The sequence below is a fragment of the Boleophthalmus pectinirostris genome, unplaced genomic scaffold (genome assembly GCF_026225935.1).
Source record: "Boleophthalmus pectinirostris isolate CB_2022bp ecotype Guang Dong unplaced genomic scaffold, ASM2622593v1 HiC_scaffold_9, whole genome shotgun sequence".
NCBI classification, from domain to species: domain Eukaryota; kingdom Metazoa; phylum Chordata; class Actinopteri; order Gobiiformes; family Gobiidae; genus Boleophthalmus; species Boleophthalmus pectinirostris.
The window spans coordinates 6,917,129-6,944,127 of NW_026571541.1; the positions used below are offsets into that span (position 1 = coordinate 6,917,129).

At 37.7% G+C, this 26,999-nt stretch overlaps 1 protein-coding gene across 2 annotated transcripts in view; it reads left to right on the top strand.

The window, feature by feature from the left end:
• The first annotated feature begins 4,622 nt into the window (after nt 1-4,622).
• The window catches only part of LOC110160369 (unconventional myosin-Ic), a 117,876-nt gene continuing 95,499 nt past the window's right edge, over nt 4,623-26,999 (top strand). Inside the window, exon 1 of one of the 2 annotated variants that reach the window (XM_020925006.2) lies at nt 4,623-4,783. In XM_020925006.2, the coding sequence (XP_020780665.1) occupies nt 4,694-4,783 (90 nt within the window). In that variant the 5' untranslated portion in view covers nt 4,623-4,693. Of the gene's footprint in view, nt 4,784-13,744; nt 14,053-26,999 lie in introns of those variants that run through there. The other variant, XM_020925009.2, reaches the window with a different exon arrangement.

The following is a 26,999-nucleotide window of genomic DNA, read 5'->3' on the forward strand; positions in this document are numbered from 1 at the left end:
CACCCTGCTTCACAGGCTCAAGGTTCTCTCTCTCTTTCTCTCTCCCTCCAGTCCAAGATTAGTCCTGGTTTAGTTCTCGTGGTTCAATCATGAATCACGTACCCCCACTAAAAATCCCCACTACACCACTGGTATTTAATAATAGTAATACATGGTAATAATAATTTCGATTTGCGTAGGCGCTACAGATGCAGTTTGCTGCTTTGGCTGATTTGCTCTTTGACTGTCCAATCAGCGAGTCTGAATCTGGTGACGTCGTACGCCTGCTAGAAAGCCCTGGCGACACCAACTCAAAATCTGATTGGTTGAAGCAACAGTTTCAATGACATTTATTTTGTGTTCGAGGGCCTGCAGAATGGATTGTGAAGGCCTCAGACTCTTCTTTGACTTTAACTCTGCCTGGCAACAAATGATGGCTGAAATGTGATTAGTTAAATGCTTTAATATGAAAACACATGTCTTGAAGCAACACAAGCATCGGAAAAGCTCTGAAAGGAAGTGGACAGATCATTTGGAATTATTTAATAATAATATAATTAACACCAGTCTGTTTTATTTTTTGTTGTATTATTTGTCTGGTTATTGATGTGCATGTATACACACTCAATGATTCAGATATTGACGGCCACTGGGTTAACGCCATTTGAAGAGGCAAAGGCAAGTTTATTTGTATAGCACAATTCGTACACAAAGTAATTCAAAGTGCTTTACAGAATAAGAAATACATTAAAATCATAATAAAAAATCTAAACATAAATAATCATAAAGATTAAAATTAAAAAAGAGAGACATAAATTAAAGAGAAGAGTTAAGAGTTAAGTTAAAGGTGCACTTTGTAACTTTTCTGCCGTATGTCCATCACCTGCTGGTCTCCATGGTGATGTTCTTGCTTTGTACCACAGTATGGCATTAAACTTTTCTATTGTCTTGGAGAAAAGCAGGTGTTTCCACCCGGGCCATGTTACAAATCAGATCTGTGGAGGGGCGGCCTTGACCCACTCACAGTAAGAATGCTTTAAGGTTTTTGTTTTATTGCTGGTAGTAAAGTTAATGCCATGCTGTGGAACAATCTAGTCTGTCTGTGTATATATGTGTGTCTCTGTGTATATGTGTGTGTCGGGGTGTGTTTGTGTGTGTGTGTGTGTTTGTATGTGTGTGTGTGTTTGTGTGCTCCTGTTCCTGTCTGGGCTGTGGGACAGGAAGAACCCTCTGTAGCGGCATAGGGTCCCTGTTTCGTTTTTTGGGAGCGGGTGGTGCCAGCGCGTGTCTCTCTGCGTGACCTGAGGGGGGCAGCACACACCCCACGCTCTGACAAAAGTCTGGGAGGAGGACACTGGGAACGTTCAAAGCAGGAAGAAACCAAAACAACAAGAGATCCACATCCATCACCCAGAAGAACAGGCTACTCCCTGAAAACAAGTCAGGACAGGTTTTTACAGGATTATAATCCAAATAAGAAACGAAACCAGTCTATTAAAGGTTCTGTATTACATAAAATAGACTCATGTGAGATTTAACTCATGTTAGAATGTTGTTGCATCCTCAAAAAATATTATTCCTGGAGTTGAGTTTTGTTTTATTCTCACATGTTTGAATAATCCTTTATTATTAGTCTGTCTACATCCCCAAAGCTAAATGTTTTTTTTTTTTTTTAAAGATTGGAAATTCCAGAGTTGAAATCATCCAAGTGATTCTAGTGACTTGTGTAGAGCACTTCCTGTGTTATTATATAATATCACAGAGTGTTTTCTATTTAAGAGTCAGTGTAAATCTGCAGGGTTTGTGTGTTAAATGTGTGAATGAAACAAAACACATCTCCACATCTGTTTGTCATGAGAAAACTTTATGATAGAGATCAGAAAATAGTGGCATATGGGCCCTTTAAGTGTAAGATCTACAGCTTTAAAACATTCAAAGCTATTTTAATTTGTAAGAGAAATTAGCAGTTCATTGCAATATAGATTTATAGATTTATGTTGTTTTACAATTTGATGCTACGTCTCTGGACCATGTAACTTTTTTTTTTTTTTTTTTTTTTTTTTTTACTTTTCTGCCACCTATTTGACTTCACTGAGATGTTACTGCCTTGTCTCCAATGTTCTACACAGTATGGCATTAACCAAATTTGCATGTGTTTCATGGCAGGCTAAGCTGGCCTGCCTAACTTGGCCTGGTGTCATCACAATCTTACCTTCATGGAGGTACATTTATTACAAGACTGTAGGGGGGTCTCCAACCTTTTTTCCCCAGTGAGCTCCTTTACAAAACAAAAATACCAAAGAGCTCCTCATTTCAGCAGTCAGAAAGAAACTGAGTAAATATAAGAGCCACAACAGGGCTAAGATGAGGAACACCTAGATGTTTATAAAGCATAAACCATTATCCATTTATCGGTCAACCAAGTTAGGCATCAAAATTTACAATTTACATTTACAATGGTAATTAATCAGATTTTAATTATTATCCACAATACATAGAATTCAGAAATCCCCTGGCGAGCTATTTGGAAGGGGGTGGAGAGCTACTGGAGACCCCCTGCTGTAGAACATTGCTGGCAAGATAAAAAATAAAAATTAAAATACCTAAAAAGGCAAAATAAATAAATGAATAAATAAATAAATAAAAATCTCTATGATGATGAGAAAGTGGCAGACCCTCCACTAGAAAACTTACATCTTTAATCTACACAGAAAGGACAATTATAACTGAATAGATAATAATTTAATGTCATATTGTGGAACATTCAAGACAAACCTGTAAATTCTCACTGGGCCACATATGAAAATGTAATACATCTGTAACCAAGAAGTCTAAATTAGAGTAAAGGAAACATGAATGTATAGGGCTGTATTATTACATATTGTATTAAGATAAATGACAATAGAAAAGTATTTCCTTAGACTGTTTATTGGCAAGATGAAGACAGATTACATTGTGACGAAGTGAAGTTTATGACTGATTAGTAGACTCCTAGTGAAGGCCATATATAAAAATATGCTTCCCAGCTAAACGATAAGAAAACATATTGCATTCCAAGATAACATAACATCGCCGGGACATTCCTGGAGTATTTAAAAACACATAAGTCCTGGTCCCTCCTCTCATATCCTTTCCCTGTGACATCTGCAGCTCCACATCCTCCTCGCTCAGTGCCATTTCACATCCTCTGCTCCAGACCAGAGGAAACGCGCTCAGGACTGCTGAAGGTAACACCCCTGTCCCACACCAGAGCGGGCAACACAACTACAGCCAATCACCGAGCTCGGATTGGTCCAACGTCTCCTCTGCGTCTCCAGGTAAGAGATTTCAGATTGACTTGTAGAAGATTTTTCTGTCATTTCATTCCTGGAGTTACAAGTGCTTCTAAGATTAGGACTAAAACTGGACTAAGTGAGAACTGAACCAGGAGTAAATAGGGACTGAATTGGGATTTAACCAGGTCAGAATCAGAACTACAGTAGGTCTAAACCAGGACTAAACCAGGTAGATGTGATATTGGACTAGTTCAGTTATGAAATAAGACTAAAACAGCTCTGACCCAGGACTAACCCAGGACTAACCCAGGACTAAACCAGGAGGACTAAACCAGGACTAAAACAAGTAGATATGACATTGGACTAGTTAAATTATGGAATAAGACTAAAATAGCACTAACCCAGTATTAAACCTGGACTAAACCTGGACTGAACTAGGTAGATCTGACACTGGACTAGTTCAGTTATGAAATAAGATTAAAATAGCACTAACGAAGTACTAAACCGGTACTAAACCAGTACTAAACCAGGACTAAACCAGGCAGATCTCATATTGGACTAGTTCAGTTATGAAATAAGACTAAAACAGCACTAACCCAGTACTAAACCTGGACTAAATCAGGACTAACCCAGGTAAATCTGACATTGGACTAGTTCAGTTATGAAATAGGATTAAACCAGGACTAAACCAGGACTAAACCGGGACTAAATCAGGTTGGTCTAATGTTGGACTTGTGCAGAACTAAAATAGGACTAAACCAGTACTAAACTAAATGACTAAAAGGAGTGTAACAGGTCTACAATTGGTCAAAGCAGGTCTAAAGCAGGACTTAAAAATGTGTTAAGATATTTTAAACATGGATTTTGTGGTAGTGCTAAACTTGAACTAAACCAGGTCTAAATCCAAAATGAAACTCAACAAGATCTAAAACATGTCTGCTTATGTACATCAGGTCTGAAGTGAGTAAATCAAGACTAAAGGAGGACTAAACGAGATTTAAACCAGAGCTAAACCAGGACCACAACCAGATTTTAATCCAGTACTAAACATGGACTCAGACAGTGTTTTTTCAACCTTTCTCTTGTCACGGCACACTTTTTTGTGAGACAAGCAAGTAGAGAAAAGTTACACAGTGCACCTTATATAAACTCAAACTGGACAATCGTTCAAGTTATGCAGTGTTGACAAGCGAAAGACTAGACCACCCATATCATCGTGAAGCATGCGTAATCGAGATTCTAATTTCAGATACTTGCAATAACTCAACATTCTCTCTCACTTCAGGACTTGGAGCTTGCTCAAGCCACAAAAGGGTGGATTTTTCAGCCACTTTTGACACACCAGGAGCAGCAGCAGAAGAAGAAGAAGAGGAAGAGGAAGAAGAGGAGAGAGGTCCACATTTGTGACTTTTCTTTTCGAAGAAGGGAAAGTTACAAAGATGATGGAGCTCACGATTCAGCTCATCCCGACCGGGGAGATCATCCTGTCTCCGGGGAAGAACGGGGAAAACTACTGCCACAACTGCAAGGTAAGTGTCAACAGTACACACAAAATTGAACTAACAGAAAAGCTATGACAGCATTACACACAAGATTTAAGTAACGCAAAATCTGCATCAGCATTACACACAAACTTGAAAGTTAACAGTACACACAAAATCTATGTCAGCATTACACAAAAAATTAAGTCAACATTACACACAAGATTTAAGTAAAAAACTAAGTCAACAATACACACAAAATGTAAGTAACGCAAAATCTATGTCACACACAAACTTTAAGTCAACATTACATGAAAGATTTAAATAATGCAAAATCTGTCAGCATTACACACAAACTTTAAGTCAACTGTACACACAAAATGTAAGTAATGCAAAATCTATGTCAACATTACACACGCACACACACGCACGCGCACACAAATTAAGTCAACAATACACACAAAATTTAAGTAACACAAAATCTATGTCAACATTACACACAAATTTTAAGTGAACAGTACACACAAAATTTGAGGAATGCAAAATTTCTATCAACATTACACACAAACTTGAAGTATTCTAATAAAAATAAGAGACTGTTTGTGACCTGTGCACCAGATGGAGTGAAGAGACTGAACATGTGTGTTTATATTCTGAAGTCTGTAAAAGTGACACTCATTTCAAGGTTGTTTAATAACTAGATCATTACAAACAAGCTTGTTTTTTGGATATGATAATATAATTTTTTGTGTTGGTTTGTGAAAATAGAAGTTATAGAAATACCTCATACAACTAAACTAGTTTAAAGTTACTATACTTGATGACGCTGAGGTCCGGCTGTGAAAATGTCTTATACTTACTAACAAGCTTGCTTTTGGTGATATAATGATATATAGATATGTTTAATGTTGGTTGGATCAAAATGTATACCTAATACTTCTGATATAATGTTGAAAATTGTTGGTGTAATCTTGTGTGGTACTTTGACAAGCTTGTTAAATGGTTTTCCTTTAGTATTAACTGTGTAGTATTGGTAGTAGAAGAGTAGTTTTCACTTTAACAATCTATCTACAGCAATTTTGGTAGACTTATTGAATTGTCCTTTAACTAAAAAAAACGTTTTACAGTTTAGTAGTGTTTTGTATAATATAGGTTAGATTAGATTACTTTATTTGCCATTTGAAATTAAAAATCACACTGGAAAAACATGTGCATAAGCTGAAAATATTGTGTTGCAAAAATCAAATAATAATATTCAAAAAAGCAAAAATACTGTAACCACTGTTTTCCAAACACAGGCTCCTTAAAGATGCACTGTGCAACTTTTCTTGTGGAGGGTCTCGCTAGATACTTGTCTCCATGGAGATGTCATTGCGTTGCCTGGAATGTTCCAGGGTATAACATTAAACACTTCCATCTAACATTTATTCATTATGGGTGTTTCTATTGCTCAAAAATACAATAATTCTCTCTGTGAATAGGGATGACACTCCACAGATCTGACGTGTAATGTAGCGTAGTGCTGTAACCTGCTCATCCGCATTGTGATAGAAAGGTTTAATGTATACTGTGGAACATTCCGGACAAGTTGGTACCGGATCCTCTACTAAAAATGTTACGCAGTGCACCTTTAAAGATTTAAACAGTAGCAATAAATGAGTCCAAGAAATGTTTTTATAGCTATATTCAGATTAGAGTATGAGCAGCAGCAGAGATCTATGGGAAACATCACTACACATACATACAAGTACCAGGGGACTGTCTGAAGTCTATAATGCATAGCTAACATAACACAACATTACATAGTGCCTGATGGATGGAGTGTTGATGGACAGAATACGCCCTGCCTTTACATTACAGCTGCTGCTCTGAGCACATTTCAAACATGAGTGTGTCGGATACACGCACACTGTGAGGGAGAGAGGGAGGGAGGGGCTCTGGAGGAACAGCTGGAACCAAACGCTGACAACAGAATCTCAGGAATGACATGAGAGCAGCAAAAATGTCTGATATGAAAACACGTAAAGGTGCATTGTGTAGCTTTTCTGGTGGGGGGTCCGTCAAATGCTTTACTCTGTGGAGATGTTATTGTTTTGTCTAGAATGTTTCACAGTATGGCGTTAAACCTTTTTATCTTCAGAGAGACTAAACCAGACCAAGTTACAGGTTAGATCTATGGAGAAGCAACTTTAGTTCAGTAGAGATTGGCAATTCCAGGGCTAAAATTATCCAAATGATTCTAGTGAAGCTCTGTGAAGTTTAAAAACACAATGAAGCACTTTCTGTATTACCACATGACATCACAAGGTGGAACAGAGCATTTTGTTTTTGAGAGAGGAATCTAAATATTCAGGGTTTGTGTGTTAAACATGTGTGAATGACACTAAAACAACTCCAGGTATGTTTCTGATGTAAATGGCTCGTTTTACCTTTAGTTCAGTAAAGATTGGCAATTCATGGGCTGAAAGTATCCAGATGTTTCTAAACTGTGTGGAGTTTAGAAACACAGTGGAGCACTGTATTGCCACATGATTACATCACAAGGTGCAACAAAGTGTTTTCATTTTGAGAGAAGAGGGAACCTAAATCTGCAGGGTTTGTGAATGAAACTAAAATAACATTATAACATTATTGGTCCTTTAAAGTACAACATGTAAACACACAAAAAGTGAAACCACATTCACCTCAAAGTGATATTTTCTCAAATGAATTCTAATAATATATTTCACGTATACTCGGGCGTGGCAGTGTCCAGTGGGTGGAGCTTGTTGTCTCCTCTTCTGTGCTGTCATTGATGCTCGGTTCAGGAATGCTGTAACTCCAATGGGAGGAAGACTCTGCACTTTGTTCCTTTCTCACATTCCTCCAAGGTCAAGGTCCACGTGAAGCCCTCTCCTGGGTGTGTGTGTCTCTGTGTGTGTGCACGTAAAGACCTCCTCTGTGTATGTGTGTGCACGTGAAGCCCTCTCCTGGGTGTGTGTGTCTGTGTGTGTGCACGTAAAGACCTCCTATGTCTATGTGTGTGTGCACGTGAAGCCCTCTCCTGGGTGTGTGTGTCTGTGTGTGTGCACGTAAAGACCTCCTATGTCTATGTGTGTGTGCACGTGAAGCCCTCTCCTGGGTGTGTGTGTTTGTGCGTACACGTGAAGCTCTAACCTTTGTGTGTGTGTGTGCATGTAAAGCCCTCTCCTGTCTGTGTGTGCACGTGAACTCCTGTCCTGTGTGTGTGCACGTGAATCCCTCCCCTGTGTCTATGTGTGCACGTGAAGCCCTCCCCTGTGTCTATGTGTGCACGTGAAGCCCTCCCCTGTGTGTGTGTGTGCATGTAAAGCCCTCTCCTGTGTGTGTTTGTGTGTGCACCTGAAGCCATCTCCTGTGTGTGTGTGTGTGCACGTGAACCCCTGTCCTGTGTGTGTGTGTGCACGTGACCAACATATGTACACACACTTACATTAAGAGGACCTGCCTCACTTATGGGGACAGTAACTAAATGAATCAGTTCTCCATGATTTATTTAATTGTGATTCATCTGTCTACATCTCCAAAGTTCAAAAAGCTCTGATCCACCTTGTGACGTCATGAAGCGGTAGTTTTACCTTCAGTACAGTTGAGATTGGCAATTCCAGGTTTGAAATTTCAGTGAAGGTGTATGGAGTTTTAAAAGCTATAGTTTTTGATGAGGGAACAACATTATAACATAGATCACAAAATAGAGTAATATGAGACCACTGATTGATCAAAAACATGATTTAAATTTCAGACAGACATTAGATTGGTTACAAATGGGAGTTAAGTGGTGACTGGGATCCAGGATTAGGTTTGGGTTTATCAGGAAGTGAATGAAAGTCTACGTAACATTCCCTGGAAGGATGAAAACCCAATGTGTGCTTGTGTGCGCAGGTGTGTGTGTGTATGTGATGTGTGCCTATGTTAAGCAGACTCAGGATTTCCAAAGACAATTTAGTCAACAACAAACCTGGCCCCAAGCCCAGTCATTGTGTTGAGGGCATCAGGCAGTTTACTACTTCCACCAAAAGACCTCATGTTTTTCCACTCCTGATCGGGAAATTACATTTGTCGTACAGTAAAGTGATGAGAAATTAAAATATGCATATGTACTTGAGTGGGCTTGCCTCTCCAGAGATCAAACTTGTTAAATTTTTCACTTGGCTCCACCTGCTGAGTTTAGATTCAGGCCCATACTGCGGAACATTCCAGACAAACCAGCAGTGGTGAAAGGTGACAAAGTATGAAAGTAAAAGTAAAAATACAATACTTTTACCTCACTACATTTGACAGCATGTATCTGTACTTTCTACTCCACTACATTTAAAAAGTACTTTTCTTCATAGTGTGAGACATGTTGAAAAAGCTGAAACTTATTTTTAGCACATTTAATTTGAGTAACGCCCCAACTTTGAGCAAACCAAACAAACAAAAATTAAGAAATCAGCTGAATCACTTAAAATCTGTTAAATTCTTTATCAAAATCTTTACTTTTGATGCTTTAACTGTAAAAAAAAGAAGAAAAAAAAAAAGAAAAAAATGCAAAATGCTTTTACTTTTCACTCTTAAAGTACATATTTAAAGAGGTACTTCAATAGTTTTAATTATTCATGTGAGACTTTTACTTTTACTTGAGGAATCTTTTGCTCTTGTTTCTGTACTTTTACTTAAATAACAAAATAGAGTACTTCATCCAGTAACCATTCTCCAGCTCCTTGTTTAGAAGTACCTAGAGTTGAGTTTAGGTTCAGGCCCATACTGCGGAACACTCCAGACTAACCAGCAGTACTGGAAGGTAAACAAAGTAAAAAAGTAAAAGTACAATACTTTTAACTCACTACATTTGACAGCATGTATCTGTACTTTCTACTCCAGTACATTTTAGATCTGGACTGAAAAGTAAAAAGTACTTTTCTTTATGATTTGAGATTCGCTGAAATGGCAGAGACTTATTTTTTAGTACATTTAATTTGAGTAACGTCCCAACTTTGAGCAAACCACAAACACACAAAAACACAAAAAAACTGCTAGAAAAAATAAGAAATCAGTTGAATTACTTAAAATCAGCTAAATTCTTTATCAAAATCACTACATTTGATGTTTTAACTCTAAAAAAAAAAAAAAAAAAAAAAGAAAAAGAAAAAATCTCTGCACTTTTCACTCTTAAAGTTCATTTTTCAACATGTGCTTCAGTAAGTCAATTTCTTCATGTGATACTTTTACTTTCACTTAAGGAATCTTTTGCCCCTGTAGCTGTACTTTTACTTAAGTAACAAAGTAGAGTACTTCATACAGTAACCATTCTCCAGCTCCTTAGTTAGAAGTAAGTAGAGCTGAAGAATGAGGATAGTAAATTAGGACCTCAATACAAAAAGGCCCTGTTTGCGTTACTTCAAAGTGCATTTTTTAAAATTATAATATATTTCATGTCTCCCAAATGTATCAAAAATGTAGAAAATATTAAAAAATAAATGAGCGGGTGTGTCCAAACTTGACGGGTAGTGTATATTGGTGTGCACATAAGCTCATTCAACTTACATAAGGATTACAGCATTACCCATCAATTACCATTAAGAGAGTTTATTTCAGGACTTTTTGTGATCTTGAAGTGGCTTGGCAGTGATAAAGGAGGCGGATTTCTCTGTTTTCCTCCTGTTGAAGTGTGTGAGTTTGACAGAGGTGTGGAGGGGCAGACTGGAGGAGGAGGAGAGAGAGGAAGGTGTGGAGGCTATCACTGTCACAGGGGCCTTTCCGCTCGCTGCAGCCTGCCTGTCTAACTCTGCCCCGTCAACAGGATACCCCCTCTCCCCGTGCACGCCAGGAATGTCTAAGTACCTATCCAATAAATTAAAATTAGGACAGTTGCTATAGCGATTAACAATGTACAGTAATGCAAAATGTCATATGTTTTGAATGGGACAAAAACGAAATGTATTATAATTGTTATACATTATATTTAAAGGAACACTATGTAACTTTTTGGTTGGGGGACAGTCACCTGCTTGATTTATGGATGATATGTCATTGCTCTGACTGGAATGTTCCACAGTATGACATTAAACGCTCTACCTTACATTTATTAAATTATAGGTGGTTTTAAAGCATTAAAATACCTTGGCATTCTGACTGTAAATCTAACGTGAAACTTGGTCTGGTTTGGTCTCCATGACGATAGAAAGGTTTAATACCATACTGTGAAACATTTCAGACAAAGCAATAACATCTCCATGGAGACAAGCGTTTGAATAAAAGTAAATAAAAGTGATTGACATTGCATCTTTCATTCACTCCACACTCAGTGGTGACAAGCTATTCTAGCCACAGCTGTCCTGGGGCAGACTGACAGGTGTGAGGCAGCCAATCTGTGCCATCAGCCCCTCTGACCAACACATACACAGAACACATTCATACAACATAATCTAAGTGAATTATCATGCCTAAAACATGAAAACAGGTGTACAAAACCAATGACAGTTTGTAGATCACCATCTATACATTTGTGAATATTAATGAGGCAAAAGTACTGTTCTTCCATAAATATTCAATCTGTAAAACTTTACAATCAAATCAAACACTAAGTTAAGTCAATGAGCAAAAGTAGCCATAAGCTAAAGCTTATTGTGCCCTCCAACTACAGCATGTTAATGGACATTCGTCTACAAAATTAATACAACATGTTACTGGTCATTTTACTTCATCATATTGAAAGAAAAAGCATTTTTTTTCTAATTATCATACATTTTCTTTACTATTGTTATTCTTTCACATACATTCCTTTTACTGCTAAATTATTCCTTGATTGTGGGAAAGATGGACTGGCGTGGGTGGTGTTGTGTTTTAGTTGTTCCTCGAGTGATACAGAAAAGAGGGAGCCACTGTCTGTGTGAATGTTCATGTATGTTAGCACGTATGTACTTGTTTTAATGTCATGTTTTCAAAGTGGCTCAGTTTGTGTTAAAAGCCTGGTATCTCCTGTCGAGTATACTTTATGTTTGATGTGTGATCTGTCTTCTTATTATTTTAAGTGTCTTCTAAATGTCATAAACTCGATGGTGCATGACACTAAATAAGTAAAATAAACTAAAACTAAAAAACTACTATTCTCTTAAATGCAAAACAAAAAATCTTCAACTTTTCACTTTGTCATTGCTGCAATAGTTCACCTTTTTCTGTAATTTTCCCATGTCAAATCCTGCACAGAGCAATCAAAAAGAAATCTGATTACTCCCGTCAGATTTAACTGTTCACATTTCGGTAATCTCATAACTGCAGAAATCAGATTATGATCAGATTTGAGCATGAGTGGACAGAACAGACCGTCAGAGGCTGGATCGATTACGCCCCCTTCTGGCAGTGCCTCCGTAGTACACCGCAGCCCTGGCTCTGTCTCCCCTGACCCCGTGGCTGTAAAAGGTCACCTTCACTGGCCTCCACGTGTTGCGTAAGTCGTATCTATAAACAGATTTGACACGGGCCTTACGTGGGCGAGGTGTATGGTAAAGGCTGTATAAAGAAATAGCAGACACAGTACTTCAAATGTGGGACAAAAATATATTCTTCAACATTTTACCATAACTTTTTTTTTCTTTTCACTTTTTTTTTTAGTTTCAATGCCTCCATACTAAATATTGACACCTTTAGTATCAGCAAATCAACCAGTATCTTAACTTATGCAGTGTTTGCACAAATCTGGGTGACGTTCAATGTCCTTTGAAGAAATTGGATTATAATGTACTTACATATTACCAAGCACAAAATCATTGTGTCTGTAACATGATTTAATTTTAATTAGTCTAAGAGCCCCACGCAAACTATCCCCGTAGCCCATATACTACTGAGACTGTTTTAATGGCTGCAAATTAATCAATAACTTGTGTGGTATCAGCACATTTCACAGTGACCTTCAGATTACTTTGAAGCAATGAGATTATAATGTACTTACTGATATGATGTTAGAAATATAAGTAATCTTGGTATATAGGGCAAGCACTAGCAGTGGCAAAGTCCCTATAGACCTAATTCTAAATTTTAGCTTCAAATTTTAGCTATATCAAAACAGGCTACTTTTTGTTTTAGACTTTTCAGCTTGTAACTTTCTTTTCTCAAAATCATTTATTTTAGTCATTATATATTTTTTCAAATTTATTACAATACTACAATGATGTAAGGAGTTGTGCTGTGCTGGCAGTCAAACAAACTCTGTGACCTTACTGTAGTGAAGGCTATTTATTGACGTGGGCGTGGCCTGCGGAGACGTGCCTGCGTAGCATATAGCTACAGAACTATAATAAACATAAAAAATAAATAATATATATATATAAACTATAAAAAGCATAGAACTATAAAAAACATAAAATAAAATAAAAAAAAGTTTATATAAAAAAGTTTATTTTTAAATAGGATCCAGCCTGCGTAAAGAAGTGCAATGCCAACTCTAACCAGCAGGAGGGGTGAGAGTGCTGCAAACCGCAACCTCATAGCCTTCTTTTGGAAACACAGGAAGGATGTTTTATTTTTAATTTATGATTTTAATCAAACACGCTACGAATTATTTCATCATATCACAGTCACGTATAACTAGGCTACATAGTTAGGCCCATATTAAAAAGTGGTCTTCCTATAAAATTTGCCAAGTCAAATTTTTTTCACGTTGCCAATGTCAATTTAGTAAGTTCTTTTTCTTTTAATTTTGAAATGTGACAACTAAACCTTACTATTTTTAAGTTGGTATAAATAAGATATTGAAATTGAAGCCTTGAGTCTAACTACTGGAACATCTGTAATCTTGATCACTAAAAGCAAGCAAGAAGGACTGGTAAAGGGCTTTATTTAGCTATTAAACATGTAAATAGTAATGTTTAACCCGCGTTTTTCTTGTTTTTCCAAAAACAAAGGGCACCGAGCAATTATCGTGGCTAAAACAAACCCCTATCATTCATTACGCGCCAGTGAGATGGTGCTTGGACTTCCTGATACCGCTGCCAGTGCCCTTCAGACGAGAAGTGGAGAAAAACTTAGAACACAGCTCAAAATAAGAGGAACAAACTGAGCCAAAAGGTCTCAAATTCGTTTTTTAAATAGCAGAATTATTTGGCGTTTCTGTTTCTTTTTTTTTTTTTTTTTGGGGGGTGGGAGTGTCCAGACGCACGGTGCAGCAGACGTCCACGTTACGTCTCCATTGACAGATACGAGTCCTTTTATTGAGTGGGTCTACACACTACTGCAAGGACTACATTGGACTCTGGACTAAAGATTTCCACTCCCGCGAAGGCAGGGGATCGCTACAGCGCGTTTTTACTCGGATTTTTCAGGTAGGACACGCGAATTTTGCAAGATCGCTGTTGCTTTAAGTGTAATTAAAGAGTTTTCCAGTACTTTGCCATTGCACGCTGGTCATGTGTGTATCGTTGCGGCATGTCTCAGTCTCTGTGAGGAGGTTGGATACCATATGTTTGTCAAATATGTGGAATTTTCCGTCTTTCTTTCACTTATACGAACTTTTGGATCCATAAATGTCCATTAATAGAGCTGCAACTGGCGATTGTTTAAGCTGTTGATTATCAGCAATTGTTATTTTTTTTCCAATTAGTCGACTTTCTATTGCACATTGAGATTTTACGTGCATTTTTAAGGTTAAAAACGGTGATTGGGGCCCTCTGGATATGAGATTTTACAGATTTTTGTGACGATAGTGTAGGATTTATTGATGATAAGTTTATGATTTTATTGCCTATTGCAGTTTTGTTACATGGTTTTTGGTTTGGTTTAGAGTCTGTAATACACTTCATGATAAACGAGTATGATTAATCGTTACAGCCATTGCATTTGACTTCTGGCAATGGTATGTACAGTTATGGTGAAATGCTTGTCAGTGTTTTGGCACCACTTTCGTTTTGTTTTGGCTGTTTTGGCTGAGTAACCCCACCTAGAACCTCCAGGCTTCACACTTGGGTTTTTATAGCTGGCAGACAGATTAAAGACAGCGTAAACTGAACTAATAGACTTCACACATGTGGTACACTTCAAATGGGTCCGTGCCATGTGAAAATTTACAGAAAAAGGAGAAAGAACTTGCTTATGTAATAGACTAAAATAAGAAGTTATACTCAGCCACTTCACCATGTGAGTAATAGGGAAAAGTAAGGAATTTATTTATAGGCAACCCAACTGTTTCTTGAGTAAACTATTTTAAACCACCAATGGCAGGCTATACTTCTTCCACAACTACATCACAGACTACTACTACTACTACTACTACTACTACTACTACTACTACTACTACTACTACTACTTATGCTTAACACACACACAAAATGAATTGAACTTTCTAAAATCTCTCATTAATTTACTAAATAAGACTTTCTCTGCTTAAGTTGCTTTAAATATGTGACTTTTAGTTCAAACCCTCATGCCCCTGTCACCCCTCCTTCCTCTCTCTTTAAAGCGCCTGCCCATATGTCGCCTGCCTCTGCACCTGTCAGTGTTTTGGTTCAGGGCAGGACCAAAGGGAAGCACCTGGGCCCTGTTCTCACCCAAATCTGAGGACGTGTGAGGTCGTAATGAGGGGGGTCCTGTCCTTGTGGCCTCACAGCTGCAGTGTCAATACAGAATGCACTCTTGGTCACTATATAGGCATTATTATTATTGCTTTAGTGTCTGGCTTTTATTGTTATACGGATGCCCCATTGAAGCAACTACTTAAAATAGTCTGCGCTAATATGACAATTGTGACTACGGGTTAGGCTAGGGGTGCAAAAATATCAAAATATCGATATCTTAATGTGATGATACAGTATCGATATCGTGGGCTGCCGTATCGATATATCGCCAAGAGTATTTTTTTGGTATATTTTACTTTGCTATTTTGTTACAGCGCTACAGTTTTGTTGCTTGTTTAGAGAATTTATGTGACACATTTGACATTTTCACTGCTTTTATGATTAAAATGTTTGTTTTTCATATGAACCTGATGCACAAGAAGTGGTTTAACAAAGACTTTTAGTATCACAGCCATTATTTTTACTGAACTGTATTGAATCGATTTGAAATATATCATATCAAACCAAAAGTGCACTGTATCAAGTTATGAATCGTATTGTGGCGTATGTATTGAGGTATGTATCGTATCAGCAAGTTCTTAATGATATCCAGCCCTAATTGTGACATTTCTACAAATATTTGTGGAAAAAATATATTATGTTTTCTGGTTTTGGTTTTTGGGTCAATTCACGAAAGGTCCTGTATTACACAAAATCGACTCTCGTGAGCTTTAGGCCATGTTAGAATGTTACCTCCTCAAAAACATACCTGGAGTTGTGTTTTGTTTCATTCAGACATGTTTGAATAACCCTTTTTTGTTAGTCTATCTACATCTCCAAAGCTCAAAATGCTCTGTTCCACCTTGGGATGTCATGAAGTGACTTTTCGAGTTAACTGCTATGTTTTATATTTTGTAGATATTGGCAATTCCAGGACTTATCCAAATTGATTCTGGTGAAGGTGTATTGAGTTTAAAAAACACAGTGGAGCACATGACATCACAAAGTGGAACAAAGTTTTCCATTTGAGAGAAGAACTCTGGCTTAAATATGCAGTTGAACATGTGAATGAAACAAAACACTACTTCAGGTATTTTTGCAATGAGAAAACAACATTATAACATAGATCAGAAAATGGTTAAATATGGGCTCTTGAAAATAAAAATGTACATAAAATATTCCACAAAAATTGTACTGTGATCATAAATGTGCACTGCTATTTGTTGCTTTATCTGCAATGTTCCACAATATGGCTTTATTAAATGCAAACAAATGCAAGATAGATAAGTTTAATGTTATAGCACTTGTGGAATATTCCAGGGAAAGCAATACGATTGCCACGGAGACAGACACGCAGCATATTTACCTAGCATACCTTTTGAGTGAATGAATCCTTACGTAATTTGTTTGGCAATGGTTGAATGAAACAAAATGTACCTGAATCTTATTTGTGTGCCTTGTATTGCGTGTGTGGTTCCACCCCCTTCGTTTAGATGATGCACTATCCTGCCGTCACTTGTTCAATGTTTACTCATCATTAGTGTGGACGTACTGTGTGTGCATGCACCTCTACATTCTTTTCCCAGAGAGATTTCTTAATAAATCTCGTCGAGTTTGGCACGTTTCACACGCATTCACATTTCATAACAACTTTGCGTCTTGTGTTGTTATATGCGCTATGTGAAAACACAACTAGGTAGAGCTTGGAGGGGCGTGGCATCGGAGTTAAATTGTGCTGGAAAACTGACCCCTCTCAAGGTCACACAAAGATCATGACCTCAGTGTGGTTTAAGGGCCTATATTACACTGTTTTTTGGTCTATGTCATAATTGTTTCCTCATCAAAAACATACCTAAAGTTGTGTTTTGCTTTATTTACACATGTTTAACACACAAACCCGGCATATTTAGGCCGAGTTCTTCTCTCAAACTGAAAACACTCTGCTCCACCTTGTGATGTCATGTGGTAATACAGGAAGTGCTCTACATAGACCTTCACTAGAATCATTTGGATCATTTCAGCCCTGAGATTTGCGAATCTCTACGGAACTAAAGGTAAAATAAACTACTAAAATTACCACTACATGACATCACAATGTGGAACATAGCATTTTGAGATGAGGAGACGTAGACAGACTAATAATAAAACATTACTCAAACTAGGGATGGGCATGATTAGTTGATTAAGCGATAATTGATCATTAAGAATTTCGTCGATTTACTGAACTGAACTGAATGTAGGTTGCTGTGCGTAGCGGCTATATTCCACTGAGTCGTGTCTTTTAGTTCGACAGAAGTTGACGCACAAGAGCTGTTTTTCTTGCTTAGTTTATGCAAATTAGCCATGTGGTTTTAAGTTTAGTTTCTGTGAGACTTGTGCAAAACTGCATTAAACATATAATGTCAGTGTTATGGTTTAAAGTTGAGTTTATTTATGCAGATTAGTAGTGCAGTTAGTAATAATAATGATGATAATTTGAATATAAAAACGCTGATGATTAATTGAAAATTTAATCGAATGCCCATCCCTAACTCAAACGTGTGAATGAAACAAAACACAACTCCAGGTCTTTTTAGTCAAATACAGGATCTTTAAAAATCTTTTCATTCATACAGTTCACTCGATTCTACTCTTTATCCATATGTCTAAATATTGTAACTAGCATAATTTATTCAACTTCATTCAGTTTCAGTATATTTCAATGAAAGTACATTGTTTGTGGACATATTTTAACTAATAACTTGGATAGAAATAGATCAGATATCAGTGTTTCTCAGTCATAAGTAATAATGATAATTGTAGTACTGATTACAATATTGAAGTAACATTTGGTATAGTGGTGTTTGTGGTGTTATTGCTGTAGTGAAACCATCATTGGTATTAATTCCTTAAAAACCCATGTTGCGTAAGTTCACTTTTGCTATAAACATCCATTTTCACTTTTATCTTGATGTTACATTAGTCAGTTACGATCTGCACTTATCCTCAGTTACACCCTGCAACCTAAACTTTGACTCGAGTCCAACTTGGCACAGCACCCCCTCTCGTCACTGCTGTCGTTACATACGTTCAGAATGCGTTTTTCTCTTGGGAGCTGTGTATCTTTTAGTTGTACTTCCTCCATCGGGAACAGTTTTTATAAAGCATGTTAAAAAGGCCCCACGGTGCACTTCTTAAGGGCAGGGCTGCTGATATTTCTGTTTGCGGTTGCATGTGCCATGTGGTGAGTTGAAGGTTAGAATTAGGTTTTAGTCCAAATGTGAGCCTGTATTTCTCCTGAAGGCATTTTTACTGTCCCTTTGCTTGGTGATAGTGTAAGCCACACATGTACTTACAGGTCCCGTATTACGCAAAATGGACTCTCGTGAGGTTAAAGCCATGTTAGAATGCTGTCGGGTTTTGTTTCATTCACCAATATCACATCCTTGTATCCTTGTAGTTATTGCTTTGCCTAAAATGATCCACAGTATTGCATTCAACTACTGATTGCATTTATTCGATTACAGGGGATTTTATTGTCTGGAAAAGCATGCATTTTTATTGGTGGCAGCATCACTTATCCACAGATCTGACCTGTAACTTGAAAGGTGTAACAATAACCGAAATATTGTGATATCGTATCGTCTATAGTTCTCACAATAATATCACAATATATTGAATCACCAGCCTCTTTGCTTAAATGAAGAGTTTAGACCATGATCCTTTGCTCCATTTCAGTGTAGACTACAAGAAGAAATAACAGTTCTAAGCACTTTTAAGTCTTAGTTCTTTGGATTAAGTCTTGTCAAGGCATTTTAAGAGGAAAAAGTCTCATATTAGCCGTTTTGTTGACTTCCACAAAATATTGCAATAAATATCGTACAAGAGATTTAGATATTGTTACATCCCTAATCGTGAGCCTTCCCACAATATCGTGAGCTTTCCCACGATATTCCCATAAATATCGTACTGTGAGGTTCATACCGTGACGATTTTGTGAGACTTGGATATCGTTACACCCCTAGTAACTTGGCCTAGTAGCTTCACCTGCATGACTCCGTGATGATATGTTTAAAGAGCCATTAAACATCCTCCTGAAGCTTTACTCTACCCCTAAGCAAAATAGGCAGGTGTGGGGCTGGCTCTGGAGCGATGATTGACAGCTGACTGACAGTCACAACATGTTGCAGACCAGTGTGCGGACTTTGAAACAGAGCAGACATTTGTGCTTGGATCACACCGTTTTCCTTTTCTCCAGACACAGGGACATCATGGTGCCTAGCAGTGCCAGGTAGGGGCGGAGCCAAGGGTCCTCACATACCACCCATAGATGCCAGTGGCTGTGCTTGTCACATAATAACCTGCGTCTGACTCTTTGGCAGCCGTTAGCCCAACCAGGAAATTCTAATGTACTGGCTGTAGTTGATCCTAAATAGACAGGTTACAGACACGACTTTGACCCAAAAGTCACATTTTTAACAAATATGCACCAAAATAAGGACAGGGATAGGTATACACTTCTATTTTACACTCATTTACACAGATCATCAGTAGAAAAGTGATTTTGGTGTTTCGTGGCCGTTTAATGAGCGGATGACCTACCACCAGAAAAGTTACATAGTGTACTTTTTAATCTAATCTGCCCATCTGTAACGCTGGGTGGACCCTATAGGATACACCTGACTCTTCCTCTTGTTATATTAATGCCTCCACTGTCAACAACAGGAAGGACTCTCCCAAACACTCATGATTCAGGCCTAAATTTGAACTTTGTGATGAGAAATGCTCACTTCCACTTTCGTGAAGCAGCCCTCTGCGTGTCCGGATCAAGGATGTTACTCAATATTATGCAAATGACATGAATGGGGAAAAGTCAGTGTGAACTCACGTGTTTGGGTGCTATATTTTCACCATTGCGAGACAGGGTCAAGAATATTAAAACTGTAGCAAAATACGGCTGAAGTACATTTGATGAGTTCACATTTCCACACATGTCAAAAACTTGGATCTTGAACCGAACCTGGACTGAACCTGGACTGAACCTGGACTGAACCTGGACTGAACCTAGACTGAACCTAGACTGAACCTAGACTGAACCTAGACTACTAAACCTGGACTATTAAACCATGACTTATAAAACTAAACCTGGACTAAACCTGGACTAAACCTGGACTAAACCTGGACTAAACCTGGACTAAACCTGGACTAAACCAAGAATAAATGAAGACTAGACTAGGACTAAACGAGGACTGAACCAGGACCGAACCAGAACTAAATGAGGACTAGATTTGGACAGAACCAGGTCTAAACCAGGTCTAAACCAGGTCTAAACTAGAAAAGCACTCAGAGAGCGCGGACCTCTGACAAGGACTACCCCCATTTTTTATATAAATTGTGATAAAATCAGTCTTCTGGATCAGATCTGGCCCCATTTACCACAATGTTAACTAAAATTTCAAAGTGATCCAGAATCCAGGATCACCCCCAAAATGAAATCAGTTCTTCCTTTTCACATTTCCAACAAATCCTGAAAATTTCATCAAAATCGGTCCATAACTTTTTGAGTTATTTTGCTAACAGACAAACAAACAAACAGACAAACGCCGGCAAAAACATAACCTCCTTGGCGGAGGTAACCAGGGTCAAACCAGGATCAAACCAGGACCAAACCAGGACTAAACCAGAACTAAATGAGGGCTAGATTTGAACTGAACCAGGTCTAAACCAAGACTAAATCTGGACTAAACGATGACTCAACCAGGTCTAAACCAGGGTCAAACCAGGGTCAAACCTGAAAATCGATTGTTTTTATAGTTTAGTTAAGATAAAAGTGGACTAAGGTTCAAAGGGATTATCTATAAAACATATTAATTTGTGGTTTATTTCATTGTACTAACAAATGTTATCTCAACCTAGACTTTAACCTGACTAAAAGCTAACGTCACATTTTCCTGGTGCAAATTTCCTGTTTGTGTTTACAACCTAAAATCACCCACCCCTAAATTGGTGTAATCTGGTAAAATTGCCTTAATTTACATGGATTTAGCCTTGGTCCTGTATTACACAAAATTGCCTCTTGTGAACTTTAAGCCATGTTAGAATGCTGTTACTTCCTCAGAAACATACCTGGAGTTGTGTTTCGTTTCATTCACACATGGAGTAATTCTTTGAACTGTGAACTTTAAAAATACCGTGGAGCACTTCCTGTATTACCACATGACATCAGAGTTTTTTGTTTGATAGAAGAACTCAATTTAAATCTGCAGGGTTTGTGTGTGAATGAAACAAAACACAACTCCAGGTCTGTTTTTGACGAGGAAACATTATAACATAGATGAGAAATTAGTGTAATATGGGCTCTTCAAATTTTCGTTTATTGTCTTGGCTGGTTTAAAAGCTGGAATTTGACTGGCTGCATTGAGATAAGCAAAGCCATGGTATCTGCACTGATAACATGAAGCTCCCGGTATCTGCCCAGACAAAGACAAAAGCTTTTGAATAAGTATTTGCAAGTTCAGGGACGATATACTGACATGTACCTTCTGTGGCTCGAATAAGTTTTCTACAGATTATTTCATTACTGATCTTCTGAAGCTAATAAAAAGTTACCTGTTACCTCCTCAAAAAGATACCTGGAGATGTGTTTTGTTTCATTCATACTAGGGCTGGGCGATATGGAAAAAAAAATCTTGATATAATTTTCTCCTTCCTATAGGTTGATGATTAAAAATGAAAAATGTAATTGTTAGACTTGTTTTGGTGATGCCTGTTACCTGCTTACCTACAAATAAGTCTAATTGGGCAACTTCTCCTCATTTGTCCTCATGTGACTTCTTTTTAATTTTGGCAAACAGGGTTTATCTTAAAGCAGGTGAAAAAAAAGACAATAAACTTGCGCAGTGAACAGTGTAGCCATGTTTCAGCCCCCTCGATGCTTATAAAATTTAGCTCCTTATCAACTTTGATAAGTGGAACTACAGCCCACACAGTCCTTTGTTTTACAGGAACACACTGTGGTGTTACTTTGGGACAGTTTCACACCCTAAACTGTAAAATTCTTAGACTAGATTACATTTTTATATTGGTCAATCTTGCAGTCTTCATTTTTAATTTGAATATGCAGCTCAGTTTCAAACGTCAATTCTAAAGGACCCATATTACGCAAATTTTTTTCTATCTTCATTTGGATAATTTCAGCTCTGGAACTGCCAATATTTACTGATCAAAAGGTAAAAGGTTAACCTGATTGATCAGCCAGTTTCACTTTGGGGAAACCATCTGACCTCGCAGCATTAGGATTCATTCGCTCGACGGTAGGTGGATACTTTATATTTAATTTTTTATTTAACCAATTGCCGCTATTTGGTTGTGACGTATGTAATGCGCCAAATCCCGTAGGAAGGTCAATAACGTCTTTTCCTTTGATAAAATTCACCAAACATACTCTTTGTTTCGGCTTTAAATCTTCAATCTTGGGAATCGTTCTAAACACAGAATGTATCTCTTCGTCTACATCCATCTCAACCACTTTGTTTACTGTTGTGCTCTACCACAAAAGGGACCCAGACAGGCGCTTGAGTTTGACGTCATGGCTTCTTTGCAGATTGGCCAGGTTTACAACTTCTGGGGGTTCTTACAAACCGTCCACTGTATTCCAGTTCCTGACCGAATCACTGGAGAGAAATTAAATTGAGTGAAGGCACAAGTGCCAGCCTGGCAAGTAAAAGGAGCTGTTAACTTGAAAACTACAGCTTCATGACCTCACAAGGTGGAACAGAGCATTTTGAGTTTTGGAGATGTACAGATAAATAATAAAGAATTACTCAAACCTGTGTGAATGAAACAAAACACAACTAACATGACTAAAAGCTCACACAAGTCCATTTTGAGTGATACAGGAGCTTTAATTGTCTCCCCACTTTGCTTGGCAGAATGAATGTCATCTATTGAGTTCAGAACAGCTTGTGTAGTGATGCAGTGATGTAGTGTGCAGATCTGAGCCTGTTATCTTGCAGTCTCTATTGTAAACATGTAGTAGTCCTGCACAGTGCTAACGTTATTACGGGAATCCAATTGTCCTGGTCATTATATGTGAGTGCAGGGGCCTGGTTAGATCATCAGGACAGATACACGGAGGCTGCTAAATGAATGTGAAATGAGTCAGAGCCACAGACGGGAAAGAGACCGAGACACTGGAGAGGAATGTCCATTGAGCTGAGAGACAATTCATGCATAAACTATAATAAAAATGTCAAATGAGTCACCTTTAATCAAACAGTGGTCAAATTATTAAAGTTTATTATTTCAGATTTTTATTGTAATGTTGTTTCCTCATCAAAAACAAACCTGAAGTTGTGTTTTGTTTCATTCACACATGTTTAACTCACAAACTCTGCAAATTTAAGCTTAGGAGTTCTTCTCTCAAACAGAAAACACTCTGTTCTACCTGGTGATGTCAAGTGGTAATACAAGAAGTGCTCCACTGTGTTTTTAAACTCTATACAGCTTCACTAGAATCATTTGGATCATTTCAGCCTTGGAATTGTTACCAGAGGACCAGAGGTCATTGTTTTGCAAGTCTCAAATAAGTCTCAAGTGTGCCTCAAATCTGAGTCAAGTCCCAGTCAAAGACGGTCCAAGTCAAGTCCAAGTCGTCTTCTAGTCATTTTCATATCACAGGATACTAGGGATGTAACAAGAACCAAAATATCGTGATATCGTTTAATCAAAGTTCTCACAATAATATCATGGACCATCACAATATATCGAATTAGAAGTCTGTTTGCTAAAAAAATACGGAGGGAGCTACATAGACCATGATCCTTTGCTTCATTTCAGTGTAGACTACAAGAACAAATAACATTTCTAAGCACTTTTCAGTTCTTTGGATTAAGTCTTTTCAAGGCATTTTAAGAAGAAAAATGAGCATATTAACAGTTTGATTAGTCTCCACAAAATATCGCAATAAATATCGTACCCTAATCATGAGCCTCCCCACCATATCATGAGCTTTCCTATGATATCACAATAAATATCGCACCATGAGATTCATACTGTAACGATATTGTATCATGAGATTTGGATATCGTTACACCCATACAGAATGCCATATCATAGTATTTCAGTTATATCCAAAGTAACAGAGAAATGAGAGGGACATGGTCCAGTTTGTTCCTGTAAAATTAACCTCTGCAAGCATTTTCTAAAAACATATATTTTTTTAGGAGAATCATCAAGTCTTAAGTCACAGGCCTCAAGTCTGAGTCACGTCCCAAGTCACTGATTTTCTTCTAAATAGAGTCCCAAGTCTTAGTCCATTTTTATCAAGTCCAGTCGTAGTCCTAAAAATATTGGCTCAAGTCTGTCTCGAGTCTACGTTATGACTTGCAAGGCCCCACCTCACCTCACCATAAACTGTATAAAGAAGTGGACTGAGTGAGTGTAACATCATGACATCACGAGGTGGAACCGCATCTTAAGTTTTGAAGAAGTAGGCTGACTGGGATAATGTGGGATTGCTAAAACTGTGTGAATGAAACAAAACACAAACACAGGTCGGTTTTTGATGAAGAAACAACATTCTAACATGGCTCAAAGCTCACAAGAGTTGATTGTGATGCATCTTTCAACTCTGGACTACGTGTCTGTAATGTTTTTATGAAGAAATTGTAGAGTGTGGCAATAAGGTTAGAGCTTTTCAATTTTGAGCAACATCAAAAGTTTTAGTCAACATAGATGTAAAGATAAGACTGCATATTCATAGTGCCCATGTCTAATTTTTGTGAGTGTAGCTATTACTGTACTGACTGACTCCAGCAATAGGACTCTGGAAATCACCCTGGACATGAGTCAAAGCCCGTTTTATTTCACCCTCCTCAGTGGGACAGTCTGAGTCAAAGAAACAGTCAGAATTGGCAGCTGCTTTCATCACAGCTTTATTTAGACATGACATATTTGTAACAGAAGCTCAATTTTTCTGTCTTTCTTAGTCATGCTTTTATTTTTGCCCGTTCCCCTTTAGTAGAAACAATAATAATCATCTAACTTCCTCCTATAGTTTAGGCCTTTACAAACATGTTCTAAAAGGTGATTCTCGGGTTAGTGTAGTAGTTTTTATTTAAGGGTGCTCTCAGATCTTAAAGTGCCTATGACAGGTTGGACTACGCATTTTACTAAACTAAAAAAGTTAAGATCATTATAATTAAGATTCTTGTAAAGACATTCTCACGTTTTCCCAATTTGGCAGTTTTTTAGGTATAAAAATTTACTTCCTGGTTGGAAAGCATGACATCTAGAGAATCCCATAACTGTTTCCTAGTAAAACTCCCAGGAAAAATGTACATAGAAATTATTATTTGGACTAAACCTGGACTAAAGAAGGACTAAACGAGGACTAAACAAGGACTGAACCAGGTCTAAACCAGGTCTAAACCACATCTAAACCAGATCTAAACCACATCTAAACCAGGTCTGAATCAGGTCTAAACCATGTCTAAACTAGGTCTAAACCAGGTCTAAACAAGTACTAAATGAGGACTAAAGGAGGTCTATATCAGGACTAAAGGAGGTCTAAACAAGAACTAAACAAGGTCTAAACAAGTACTAAACGAGGTCTAAACGAATACAAAACCAGGTCTAAACCAGGACTAGACCAGGACCGAACATGACAAATAAAATGATAACACCTTCATTTTGTTGAAATTGCTTTTCTTGCATGTAAACTGTGATGAACTTTTGGGTGGAATTCCCCCTAATGTGAAGTCATCAGTATCCTGAAAACGCCACATGATTTTCAACTTTTATTTACAAATTGCTTCTTGATTGGCGTAAAAACTATAATTTATATTTACAGCAGGTATTATCCAACCAAAATTAAGTAAAAATTTGAGAATTATAAAAATCTGTCATGTGCTCTTTAAGGCTCCTGGATGTGCTTAAAAAGAAAAAAATTTGAATGAAATCCTAAATTAAATGTAATTGCAATCACAATGTTTGGACTGAACAATATTGGTATTTCTGACAATCAAAAATGTGTACGTTTGATTTATATTTTATCCATAGATGTTTATATAAATAGACATAACTAACCCGCTAGTCACCGCGTTCCAAATAGGAAGTAAGCATGGGGGCACTTCCGGCTTCATCGACTCTGGCTCCAATTCACACTACCCTGAAAAATTGTTGCACCTCTCTCTGTAACTACTGCTTTCAGACTCCACATTTTGGTCTTAAAATGTTCAGATTAACCCTCTCTACATGATCCTGTTGTTTTTATTTTGCAATTTTGTCTGTAAAATTCCTATTCCTAACTTGGCTCCAAATTCGCTCCTATAACTGCCATCCTCAGTGAGCTTCATTTGACTGGAGCCGAACACTGTAGGAAATGTTACACTCCCTTAGTCCACCTCTTTATACAGCCTATGATTTGATCCCAGCTTCTTGTGGGGCAGGATGTTGTCATATCGCCTGAGCTCTGTTACCTGGTTGTAAAGCGCTGACTATCCAGATCTAATCCACCTGTAATGCCACACCCAGAGATTATGAGGTAATGCAAGATAACCACTAATCTCATTGACTCAGCTAAAGCGGTGAGCTGCATGTACGCTACATATGAAGTAAACCTATTATAACATTAAAGCTTGGAGCGTTGCATTGTACATTTCTATAGAATTCTGCAGAATACTTAGTCACTTGTAATCGTCAATGAACACACACCTCAGTTATGTCAAGTTCACTGGAAA